Source organism: Podarcis liolepis (assembly GCF_965112155.1).
Source record: "Podarcis liolepis genome assembly, chromosome: 7".
Taxonomy (NCBI): Eukaryota; Metazoa; Chordata; class Lepidosauria; order Squamata; family Lacertidae; genus Podarcis; species Podarcis liolepis.
Window position 1 is genome coordinate 41,011,095 of NC_139561.1, and position 13,070 is coordinate 41,024,164.

Here is a 13,070-nt window from a genome sequence, read left to right on the forward strand (position 1 = left end):
GGACATTGTGTTAGTTTGGTGCAGTAAACACAAAAAACTGTAATAATAATGTAAACATGCAGACATCTGGACTGCCTTGATATTTGCCTGTGATCAATGAAGTTTCAGTTTTCCTAACTGAACAGGTAGCCTGGGAGTTTTCATTTGGCAGGCTGCCGCAGTGGTTAAGAGTGCTTTCAACCAGTACTGTTTCTTGTGTAGGTTGTACCCTTCTTGAGAACTTGAAATACCGATCTGTGCTTTATAAACTGCAGGTTTGACTACTGATAAATGCTCCCTGTGGTGCTTCCCTTGAAGACTTTTGGGAGTTTTTACCTAGTAGTGCAAGGGTTCTCGAATTGTGGTGTGTGAGCATCAATTCATGTGGTCTGCGGTGCCGCTGGGTACCTGGGTTTGAGGCCAAAGATGGGAGATGGCACATCCATTGCAGTGAAAGATTCATGTTGCTTTTTAATTGTATATCCATTGCTTTTATAAACGTTGTATTCTATTGTATTACAGTTTGAATTTTATGGAATTCAAATTGCCATACAATAAAGGGCAATATATAAGAAATAAAAGAAGCAGTTAAAATACAATTAAAAATCATACAGTACATTACAATTACCCAAACAGGAGAAAAATAATTATGTGGTCTGCCAAGACCTTCAGCAATTTTCAAATGGTATGTGGGGGAAATGGCTTGGGAGGCACTGATCTTCTACCAAATGCAGCCATATCTTCCCTACTATAAGACAAAGGAACTTGGGGGCCTCTTTCTTAAGCTACATAGTTGCTCTGAGAATGGGGAGCTTGAACTGAAAGAGTTCAGGGAGTTATGGAGCCTAATACCAAGCTGCAATCCTCTCATCTGAGCCAACAGAATGGGTCTCCACTACATCCAGTGGATGAATCAATGTATAATTTGCTTTTAATTGTTTGCAGGCCTCCCTGGACCTTGGGAAAGGCAGATAAAAAAATATATGCCTTTAAAATATGTCATTCCCCTTTATAAAAACATTACACAGAAATGAATGACACAGCATATACATACGATACAAAGTACAACTAATAAGCATAAAGTAAATGTGTTTATTGCATTTATATTTCACTTTTTGTCAGGCCCCCAAGGTGGTTTAGTTTTAAAATACTGATTTATTTGATAAGATTTGATCCAACTCTTCCTCTGAGAAGCCTAGTGTGTGATTCTCCCTCTCATTTTAACAACCCTGTGAAAAGGCAGGTGGCTCAAGATCAACCAGTATGTTTCATGGCAAGTGGGAATTTGAACCCAGGTTTCCTTCACCCACACTGGTTGTAGCAGTAGCCTGCCTGCAGCACAGAATCAGTAGAACAATGGTTGCTTTTACAGCATTTTTTTTGAGGAATTGCAATATATGTGACCACCGCGCCCCATGACAAACCAGTTTCCTCCAAACGCATTGGCCATTTATAGAACTAGGATCCATAAATCTGCCGCCTGCTGCACCTGTTGGATTAGTTTTGTTTCGGTTGTGTGTATATATATTATTATAACTGAAGATATAATTGCAAGATAAGAACAAGAAAAAGCACCATCCACAACTGTCAGTGTTGCTTTCCTGCTCATTCATTCACATTCCGCCCACTATGTTGAAACAATCCTAACACTGCGCCTGCGCAGCACAAGCGTTTCAGCATTTCTTTGCTCATGCGTACCAAACGGAACCGCCCAATCCCGCCCCTTGACAGTGCTGCGCACGCGCGGAATATTCATTCATCTCTTGATACAGCAAGCCCAATGCGCGCTCTCGAGTTTGGCGGTCGAACTACGCACGCGCAGAATGCACTTTTATTCTTTCCCTTCCCCGCCTTGAGGGCCGCACGCGCAGAATCCTCCTCACCCCCGCCCCGCCTTTTCCCTCACATTCAGCAGCTTTGATTTGCCTTTATCCCAGCGCAATAGTAGGGAAGAGCTGCGCATGCGTAATGTATCACCAGTCTCCCGTTTGCCTCCGCCTTGCTTTTTTTTTCTTCCAACCCCCGCTTCGTTCTCTCGCGGTCGCTTGCCGAAGCAGCTGCGCGCGCGCAAAAACGTGTCCGCCTGCGCCTCCCTCCCTCCTGTCAATCTCGGGCCACCCCCGAGTACGCACGCGCGCGAGGGGAAGGAACGCGAGATCCTCGACAAGAGACCTTTTTTGTCAAAGCGCGCGCGCGCGATAGGGACAGACGCTGGAGCGCGCGGCGTGAGCCAGAATGACTAGGTGCGCTCGCGCCTTTGCGCAGGCGCAGCTGTCCGCCCCGCCTCGCGCTGCCCGCCCTCTCCTGTGTGGTGTGTGTGCGTGAAGAGAGAAGATGGCGGCGGCGGGGCCAGCAGCGTGAGGCGTTGAGGGAGACGCTGAGCTCGCTGCTGCCGCCGCCTCCCCCGCCGAGCGGGGACGGGGGCGCCATGGCCGTCCACGGCGCGCAGGTAAACGCCTCAAGCCGAGCCCGGAGTCCGCCACCTTTTATTCCCTTTCCCTGCCTGAAGGGGTTTCCCCTCCGCGCTGTGGCCCGGCCAGGCCTCTCCTCCTCCTCCTCCTCCTCAGGGCAGGAGCACGCTGCGTGTGTGCCTGGCTTGGCAAGGGCTGGGCCTACCCGGCCGATTTCTGCAGGCTCATCGCGTCGTGTGTGTGTGTCATGGCGAGCGAGCGGTTTGTGGCGGGAGGGCTTTCTCCCCGCTAAGCCACGGGGCGCCTCTCTCTCTGTACATGATGAAAAGGAGGGGCTGGTGGGGGGGGCGCGCGTGCTCGCGGAGGAGCACAGCCAGGCGAGGGGTTTAAAGGCAGCCATCCCATTGCACACTTTACTTGGAATTGAGCAGGAAAGAAGAAATTGCGGGTGTTGGGGGGGGGGGAGAGATCTCTCCATTGACCTTAATGGAAGAGCACGCCTAAAATATTGTGTGTGCGGGATTTTATACCCCCTCCCGAGTTTCAAGCACACATGGGTAGGGGGGTTTCATCGATACATTAGTAAGGATGAATTTGCTTGAGCGGCTTTATTCGGAGAATAAAACCCATTGGTAGGACTTCCCATTTTGTTTTGTTTTAACTCGCAGTTTAAAGCTGGAGGAGGGGTTGTGCTGTTGCAGCTTTGCAGCTTGATTCTCTGAGCAGGTTAGGGAAACTTGCCAATATTCAGTCATGAGACTTTGCTCCTGGGTAAGAGTGCGCTGGTAGCAAACCCAACAGCGTGCTTTGAGGGAGTAAGTCTCCCTAGGTTCAGCCATAGGGTTTTATCTATAGGTAAAGTGATATACTCAAGTGATATTACTCAAGAGTGAGCCTCATAGGGTGTATAGGATTGTTACAGCTTTTCAGCCAGGCACCTTTTACTTTTGTTGTTGTTTAGGAGTAAGTTTCCCTGGGTTCAGGTATAGAAGAATTTTACTGCTAATGTTATTGGACTATAACTCCCATCTCCCTGATAACTGGCCATGCTAGCTGGGGCTGATTCCAGCTTGATCCCTGAGCAGGCTTATTATTATTAGGAAGTGAATTATACTACATTCATAATAGGACTTTGGTCCTAGATTAGTGTGCATGAGGTTGTAACCTCAGTCTTTATACCTTTTTAAGTGGGTGGGTAGATTAACTTTGGAGGTAAGAAATGGAATTTTACCAGTGATGGAGGCAACAAGTGCAGAAGGTAGGGAAACACTGAAAGTAGGCATTGCTTTTTGTAGAGGAGGGGAGGGAATTGCAAAAAAAGTGCCCACAGACTTGCATCCATTCATTCACTCTTTAGTTCTCACATGCTTAACTTGGAAGTTTTAGTCTTTGCTCACAGACTGCCAGACATGCAAGAGAGTTAAAAGTATTGGACAGGTGCTAATTGCGAGTAGTTTTATACTTGTTTGTTGCACTCTGGTAGTAGGTGAATACATGGGGTATACATAGGACACACAAGTAACTGGGAAGATTTCTTTTGCTCATAGAACTTTCATCTAAAGTTCATGTAATTGAAAAAACTTGTGTTGAGGCAGGATTCTCCACATTCAGGCCTTCCTGAAAACATTACAAGACTGCAAAACAGTCTACAGTCAGCTTCACTAAAGTAAAGTGGAGGATCTGGACACACTATGCTGGACACTGAAGGACAAGGACATTGTTTTAGTAAAATGAATTTGTATGACTTGCATAAAGCAGCTATGTCACAGACTATGGATGAAGGTGACTCACACCCTAGAGTACCCAGTAGTCTGACCTATATATATATAAAAAACATCTTAATATGATGGATCATGTTGACGCCTGGGATTTCAAAGAAACAAGGTTATCTCTTCAAGAGAGAGAAAATGTTACTTAAATGCCAGTATAACTTGTTTTGTATCAAATTTCTAGATTTGGGATTCATCTGATGTCTTGGTTTGTAGATGGAGTAATACAAACCCCTTCCCATTCCCAAGTTATTTTCTAGGAGACCTTTGTTTTGGGTAAGGCAGTGGCAAATACTAAGTGCCTGTTTTCACAGAGAAAATTGGAGGGGAGATTAATATTGAACATGAGGTACAATTGCAATGAATCTTTGTCTGGCTAGTTAGAAAATATAACTTGATACTTCAGGGGGAAAAAGAGATTGGATATGAGTCTTCGAACTGAGACACATGGTATCTTCTACATAATAATCTGAATTCTGCTATGTATAATGCCTGGTTGTTTCGATCTGGAACTGTTACTACTTTGCAGTTTGGGTCTAATGCTTGACTTTGGCTCTTTAATAAATCTGTAGAGGATCTTTGGCCAGTGCCTTGAAAGATATAGTAAATGACAAGCAAAACATGAGTGTAGGCATTTTGTGGTTGTATTTTACTGTTCTACTTGGTTTTCCCCTAGCTTTTTGTTCTCATCAAAGACTTCTGAAATAAAGTGCTGTTCCCCATTCTACTGTTTGGCTACTGACGCCCAGAATGATTCAGTTCATCTAGATCTCCAACTTGCTGCCTTCCATATGTTTTGAATTACAGCTTCCATCATCCCCAACCAGCATGGCCATATTGGCTGAGGCAGATGGGAGTTGGACTCCAAAATATTTGGAGGGCTTCAGTTCGGGAAGGCTGTTTTTAGTAGTGTGTCCCTGTCTGACGTGGGATATATATTAAACACAAATGACACCTATAGTCTGTATACATTCTTTCTGGCTAGTCTTTTGGGCATGGCTTAACTTCTACAGTGAGGGGCCATAGTTCAGTGGTAGAGTATCTGCTTTGTGTGCAGAAGGGCCTAAGATCAAACCCTGGCCTTTCCAGGGAAAATACTCTGTCTGAAATGTTGCAAAGCTGCTGTCAGTAACTGTTGACAATATTCGCTAGATGGACCATGGGTGAACAAAAGGTTAGTTCTACTCAGAGCGGACCCATTGAATTTAATGGGTCTAAGTTCATCATGTCCATTAATTTCAAATATTTTACTCTTGGTTGGGTAGAACTAATATTGGAAACAACCTCAGTGGTTTCCGTTGGTATAAAGTAGCTTACTATGTTCCTGTAGGAAGTTGCTTTATAGAGCAGTCCAAACTGCATATCTGCCATGCTATACAGTGGTATCTCGGGTTAAGAACTTAATTCGTTCTGGAGGTCTGTTCTTAACCTGAGGTACCACTTTAGCTAATGGGGGCTTCCTGCTGCTACCATGCTACTGCCACGCGATTTCTGTTCTCATCCTGAAGCAAAGTTCTTAACCCGAGGTACTATTTCTGGGTTAGCGGAGTCTGTAACCTGAAGTGTCTGTAATCTGGAGCGTATGTAACCCAAGGTACCACTGTAGAGGGATTTGGATGAGCTTCAGCTAGTGAGTAACACCAAAGTGTTCCCGCCCAAGGGATGGACAGACAGAAGCTAGACCAAACACCAAAATGGCCTGATCTGGCCTCCTTGCTGCACCAGTCTAAGAGCTGGTGTAACAGAGCCATTTTTCTTCCAGGTACCACTGCTTTGGGGCAGAAATTTGGATTGATTAATCTGGCTTAATATTGCCTGCACAGACTGACAGTGGCCCTATTGATTGGGGGTCCTTCTCAGGCTATCCAATGATGCCAGATTCAACCTGGGACCATCTACATTCAAAACAGCTGTTCTATCACTGAAGTGTGTAGATACACTGTCCATATAGAGTCCATGTAACATTTAAGTGAAAGTAAAGAGTGTGGGCCATGGTTGGTGTGGCTATACCAGTATTTACCCTGTCAACTGTTTGTTTGTTTGTTTGTTTTTGTTTGTTTTTAAAAGGCAGTACCCTTCAACCCTCCCCTTAGTATTGGTGTAGATCTGGCTGTGTGTGTCCCATAAACTGTTACTTGATCTTCTAATCATGGTTAAGAGCCCCAGAGCTCTTGCAGGCATGTGTGGCCTCTCTTGCATATAAATTTGCCCCTTTCTTTTCGTTTTGGTGCTAGCTATGGTTGGTGTTATGACAGCATAATTTGGAGATTGTGCAGCATTTTGCCTGTACTGATTGATAGTGGGAAAAGTTTATAGAGATGATATTAAACCTTTCAAAATACATAAAGAATGAGAGAAACATGCCTTAAACTAGTCTCATTTAAAGTTTTTTTTTTGCTAAACAGGATGTTCTGAACACCTGAAAGGGAGTGTGCATTTGCATTTCTAGCAATTTTAATAGTTAGATTAAAATATTGTCATTGGATTCAAAATTCAGAACTTTCCACAAGGCTTTAATTTCTACTGCAATAGAAGGTGTTATAGTTGAAGCCATTATGTACATTATTTTAGTAATAAGCAATTAGACTTATTTAATGCCAGAGAAACCTCATGGACATGATTCTTTGTAGTTTGTATCTGGTGCAGTGGCTAGAGTGATTGTCCTGAAAGGTAGGATAGAAATCTTTTAATAAATAGTGTTAGATTTGATTAGAAGAAGCCAAGGTTCACATAAATGAACAACTGCAAAGCTCAGTAGATGGCCTTAGACAAGATACAATCTCTCAGCCTAATCTGCTTCTCAGGGTTGTTGGGCATTGTGTGCAGTAATGTTTCTTGTTTGTCATAGATTTGTTCCTGGTTATAAGAAGTCAATTAGGTGACATGTTTGCATGTGGGTATAATGGTGTCCCAACTGACTCATGAACATGCTGCTCTTTGCTACTTCAAGGACTGACCAATTAGTAATAGTGATCACTTATATTGGTTTTTGGAAGTTTAAAAGCATTATCTCAGTACTTGGTAAAATGAAGCAGCTTCTAGTTTGTGTACATGGATGAATAGCTGCAGCAGTCTAATACAGGAATCCCCCCACTTATGCGTGATCAACTCATGTGCGACGATGTATACATGTGGCACTGGGAAATAAAAATGTCAAATAATTCAATTCAAACCTGAAATTGTGGGAGAGAGCTGGAAAGTTTTTGTGGCTCATGAGGAGACTCTCCCCAGAGCCTCAAGAGGACGCCAGTGAGCCAAAAGTCCAGAAATAAATTTTTAAAAAGCTATTAAAAGAAAAGGAGTCCAAGGGTTCCAAAATGGTGGGCAGGAAGCCGTATTGCAGCAGGCTCTCCACTTACACACATTTCACTTATGCGTGTGGTGCCCAGAAGACAACCCACTCATAAGTAGGGAGTCGCCTGTATTTGGAATTAAGGACACCATTTGGCAATGATAGCAGTGGCACAATAGACTGTAATGTAGTAACAGGCAAGTGGTAAAAGTCAGGTCTGCAGTCTCTAACAACGGTTCTGTAAACTAGACTAGTATTACTACCATTCCCTGTATAGCAGATGGGGGTGGAATTGAATTTGAGAGCTAGTGGTTTGCAAAAGACTTCCTAGCAAATTTATGTTCGAGATGACATTTATGTAAGTTATAGGCTGCGGGTGTAGCCAACATGGTGCTTTCTAGATGTTGGAGAGTGTCTGACCAGCACTGACCAGCATAGCTAGTATGCAAGGATGGATGGCCATTGTATAGCAACATCTATATGGCACCACATTAATTATTCTTGCTATACATTTCTTAAGTTGTCCATGTGCAGGTCCTGCAACCATGTTGAAATTACAAAATGATAGTTGCTGTAAATTGATTTCTACCTATAACCTGTCAGCTGTTCACTTGCAACATCTCTTTAAATACTGCATTAGGTTAGAATGATCCCACTGAAGTAAGTGGCACATGTTCTTTTAATTGTTTGATCTTCAGGCTTGGCTAACTTCAATTTGTTAGTTTAGAGTCTTTGATTTCAATGCGGATTCTTTGGCTTAAAATTTCCTTAACAGGCTCATTCTCAAACTACTAAGTGTACACCTTAACTTTTCTTGCTTGAATAACTTTGATAAAATAGATCACATTTTTTAAAAAGTAGTCTGCAGGATTCACTCATTTATCTTAGTATAGCTTCTCTCTGATTTTCAGGATTTTTCATTCTTCATACTTATTAGGCAAATATGCCTGAACCTGAAGTCTGTTAATTCCCTTGTTATTCATATTAAAGGATCTTGTTCCACTGTGATTATTCTAGTCATTGTATAGCACAGATATGTGGGTTTTTAAGCTGTTACAGTAGTACAATTAATTTTAAAAAGCAGAATATTAACATGAGCATTTCTGGAACTAAATGAAAACATTCATCATTTGTTAGAGTATGCTGTTCTGTATATAGCAATTTTTCTATATTTTAAGGCTAGGGGGCATCAAGTAGACGCTGCTAGGAAGGCTGCTGATTTTCTTGGAGTTTAGACCAGTATTCCTGAAAATGGGGCCCCTCACCCTTTTAGAGTGTTTAGAAACTTGGGGGGGGGGGAGAGAATTCCAGCCACTCAAGCATTTTTGCAGTAGCATACAAATGGCAGAAAATGACAGGAGAGCAGCAGCTGTCAGAAAGCTACATAGAAGTTTATTTCGGAGTTCAATATGCAAAAGCAAAGCAGTTAAATCCTAACATTTGAATTTAGGATAACATATACTACCTAGCAAATAAGTTAGCAAAAGTGGAAAGGCAAGATACATGTTCAATAAATAACCTACCTGCTCAAAACATTTTGGTAAGTCAAATAAACAACCTTCATTTTATAAAATGTAGTCTTACAGTTGACAAAAATTTATATCCTTGCTGTTAGTTAGTGTAGATGTGTTTTCAAGCTTGTGCATTCTGATTGTAAATGTGTACTTGGAAATATGTACCGGTACCTCTAGTTTCAGTGAAACTTAACTCCCACATAGTTGTGTTAGGATTGCAGCCAAAGTTGAAAGGCCATAGTATGCCCTCAAGTATACCTTTACCTGTAGCATCTGTCCAGAAACCTTGGCTTCTGCATACTAGCCTGAGACATTGCACATCAAGTCTTGTTATGGAAAATGGCTGGGCAACAACAAAAACAAAAACCACATCAGCTTGACTTTATCTTCTTGCTTCTGGCAGTTCTTTGGTTGCAACAGCTTTCAGGGGCTAAATCACTTGACGTTGAAATACTATTGCTAACTTTATTGGAGTAGTGGGCTTGCAGCAGAATGAAATAACAGGCTGGACTTGATCACTTTAGAGTATATGGGGAGATGCAGTTTTGGAATACTCCCCTATGAGCATCCTGCAGATGGAAAACTGGAACTTTAGCGGGAAGATTCAAACCTCTTTGCTTGCTGTGGTGGTTTCCTGTTTTCTGGGAATTAAATGTTAAGGAAGATTTCAGTAATGTGATTCTGTATTTGCAGCCTTTAGTGGTGCAGCCCATTATACCACCATATTCTGTTGCATATACAGACCAGCCCTCAGATTCTGCTGCCTTGATTCTAGAACAGAGTTTGAATATCTCTGTCTCATCACCTTCATTTAACACTGAAGGTGGTGTTTTAGTTTGAAAGGCAAACATGCCATTGCTCTAGGTTTATTATAGTAACATAGCTGTCCAAGGTTTCAAAGATCTTTCTTTACACCAAGAAAACTTCTGTACTGTGATATCACATGTTTCATTATATGCAAAATACATTGCATATCCAATCTTTTGTTGCTGTTATTTAAAACATGCTTTCTACTTGGAATTATATTTAGATGGTCAGTATTGTACAAATTGTGGTAGCCTTGAAAGCTGTTGTGAAATTACTGGAATGACATAAGAGAAGAGAAATAATTTCTGCCTGTTTTGTTCTGTGCAAATCAATTGGGTAGCATAATTTTAGTGCTCTTCAGCATTACAGATGTAAAATTTCTGGGAATTTTGAATCCCCACTGGAGGGATTTGGGGAGAAAGGGATTTTTTTTAATGGAAGAAAAATAATTTTGAAAGCTTTCTTTACCTAGGGGAATATTTACAAAAGTTGAACCTCAAATATAAATTCCAGGTAGGGGGTACTTTGTGACCAAGAGTTGTTAATATGAAAGATATGAGAGTGTGGAAAATTGGGTGAATGAATTAATGTATATGAAGCAAAGCAAGATGGGGAAAAAAAAAACTGTCATTGAATGCTGGGTGGGAAATCAAACAGAACTATTGTGTAAAAAAATGGGAAAGAAGTGTAATTGTAAAACTCATAAACTCAAAAATAAAAATCTTAGAAGCTTTCTTTACTTATCAAAAGTCACTTTGTTACTTTAAGAACATGAAATGCCTTATATATAACTTGGTTTAGCATTTATCTGGTATATTAAAAATAGTTTATTCAGACAAGCTGCTGAACTGTAAGAAGTCTATCTTCTCTTACGGTTTTGCAAGTTTATGAAGAGCAGGAAAACCCCCAATAAAGATGAGCCATCAACATAATAATTAAACAAACTATTTATTCTTAAAATTATTATGTCTCCTCCAGTCCTACACAGTGTCAAGCAGACATAAAGCACTAATTTGTTTATAAAAAGAGTCAAGAAAAAGGGTAGGGGAAACAAAACTCATTAAAATGAAATGTATTCAGTTGCTTTTTCTTCATATTTATCATGGACTTCTAAAAATTGAAAGTTTACCCAGATGGAAGCACATGTCTACCCTTTCCCATGTCAGTTTATTTCTTAATTTGGTATACAGTATTTCCAAACATATACCAGTTTCTTTCACGTGCTTCAGAATATGGAGGAATCTGAAGTAGGTAAGAAGCAAGAGCTGGAGGCTTTGTTGTGCAAAGGCTTTGCCACCATGTTGCAAGAGGGATATGTTTGGCAGGATCCCAGACTACATTTCTTGGCCAAATACCTGAAGAAGTTTTGTACTTTGCAATATTTGAAAGTACCTTTCCGGCATCAGGTCCTAAGTGTGCTGCTTTTTTTGTAATCCATTCAAATGTGGAAGTAGTGATACCATCACAGGATTTTTAAAATGTATTATTATTATTTCAATTTCTATACTGCTTAATATATTTGTAAAATATCTCTTAAGCAGTGTACTGGAAACTGAAACAACAACAGAGAACTTTAACAAAATATTGCAAAATTACACAGGTACATATAAAAATGATACATTGATTCGCCCAGGGTCAAACAAACTCAGCTCACCCACAAAAGTTTCACAATGAGAAAAGATCTTGGAAACAGCGGACCCTAATCTTTCTTTTTGGACTTGCTTTTTATGGGCTGGCTCAAGGTGGATGGCACCTCTTCAAGCTGCACACAGCTGTGTCCCATTCAGCTGCACTCTCTGCACCCAGTTCCTGGTACAGCAGGTTTATTGAGTTTCCCAGGGGGTCCAAAGGATGGGTAGAGGGGCCCCCTTCACTCACAACTCTTCCTTCACCCTCTGTCCTCTCCTCTTCTAGCATTTTTACTGTCCTGTAGCAGGACATGCTTTTTATGGGCAGACACCAAGGGTGGTACTTCCTCAGGCTTCCCACAGCTGTGTCTCATTCACCTTCTGTTGTCGTCTCCTCCGCCTCCTCCTTCATTTTTTTAGATACTGACTGGCTGCTGTTACATATGCATGCATCACACCCAAAATGGTCTCCAAAGTCACTTGCATTTCTCCTTTGAGTTTTGGGCCCAACGTATTTGCAGCAGCATGAATTGGATGGCAACAAAATTATGTTCTGTACTTTCAGTCCTTTGAGGCTTAGCGACAAGGAAAAAATAGGTCTACTTTGGCTTCCCCCCTCCCAAAAAGCTCAACAACTTATGCTTGCCCCCGTTAAAAATGCTCAACAACTTCAGGTCCCCCTCCCCAAAATGGTTAGATTACTGCCAGTCGTCGTCCCCCCCCCCCCAGGAGTAGATTGCAGTCTCTTGGGAGTTGGATGTCCCTGCTTTAGAAGAAAGATGGGGGGAGGGACCTTCCCGGGCCTTCATGTCTCTGTACCTGCTAACTTAAGTTGATTCTAATTCTTCTCTGAATCTTTGTGTCAGCCATATTTTAGAATTCCCATCTAACATTTTTGCATGTACAGAATGTGCTTTCTGCAAATTGCCATATTGCAAGAAATCTTCCACATGAACCTAATAATATAGGCAACCTACACAGTTCAGTTTCAGTTTACGGCCATAAACATTCTACATGCTGTTGTCTGCTTTGTACAGGTCTGTTTGTAGTAGAACTTGCTGGCCTTGAGCCACTGGATTATAGCCATTTGTCAGTTTAATGCTGCTTCAGCAAAGTAGATATTGAGTTTGAAAGAACTGCATTGCTAGAGCTGCAGTTTTTTTCCTGTTCAGTTGAAATGCTTTATATATAACCATTTAACATACCGCTCAGGATTAAGGAACTTTGTGTGGAACAATGGTGCTTCATGGCAGGAGAGCTTCTAGCAATTCTAAAACATGTTTATAATTGAGACTAGAAATTCCTGCTTTTCCTGTGCATTATTCACGTTCTTCAAAAGAAGCAGCTTGTGAAAAGTGTGTACTGTGTAGTGGTAGTGAACTTTAGTGTACAGTGTCTAGTAGTAAATGTGCACATTGCTTTGGCTCTGTGGAAGCTTCCAGAGAAGGCTTATTTGTGACTGCAGTTCTCTCTTTGGGAAAGGTGGGACTAATATATAGAAACATTTTTCTGAAGTGACTCCTCAGTGTGTCATAGGGTTACTGTCTATTTTGTACATTGCACATATTAAATTGTGGGGGCATTTTTGCCAAGGTGAAGTCAGAAAGGCCCTTGCAAATGCACATCAGGAACTGTTAGTTCACTGGTGAGACGATAAGAAGCTTATTAGG

At 41.6% G+C, this 13,070-nt stretch overlaps 1 protein-coding gene across 2 annotated transcripts in view; it reads left to right on the forward strand.

Annotated features, from left to right (window-relative positions):
* The first annotated feature begins 1,898 nt into the window (after window positions 1-1,898).
* Window positions 1,899-13,070, forward strand: part of USP10 (ubiquitin specific peptidase 10) — a 32,872-nt gene continuing 21,700 nt past the window's right edge. Inside the window, exon 1 of one of the 2 annotated variants that reach the window (XM_083514055.1) lies at window positions 1,899-2,428. In XM_083514055.1, the coding sequence (XP_083370181.1) occupies window positions 2,408-2,428 (21 nt within the window). In that variant the 5' untranslated portion in view covers window positions 1,899-2,407. The remainder of the gene's footprint in view (window positions 2,429-13,070) is intronic. The other variant, XM_083514056.1, reaches the window with a different exon arrangement.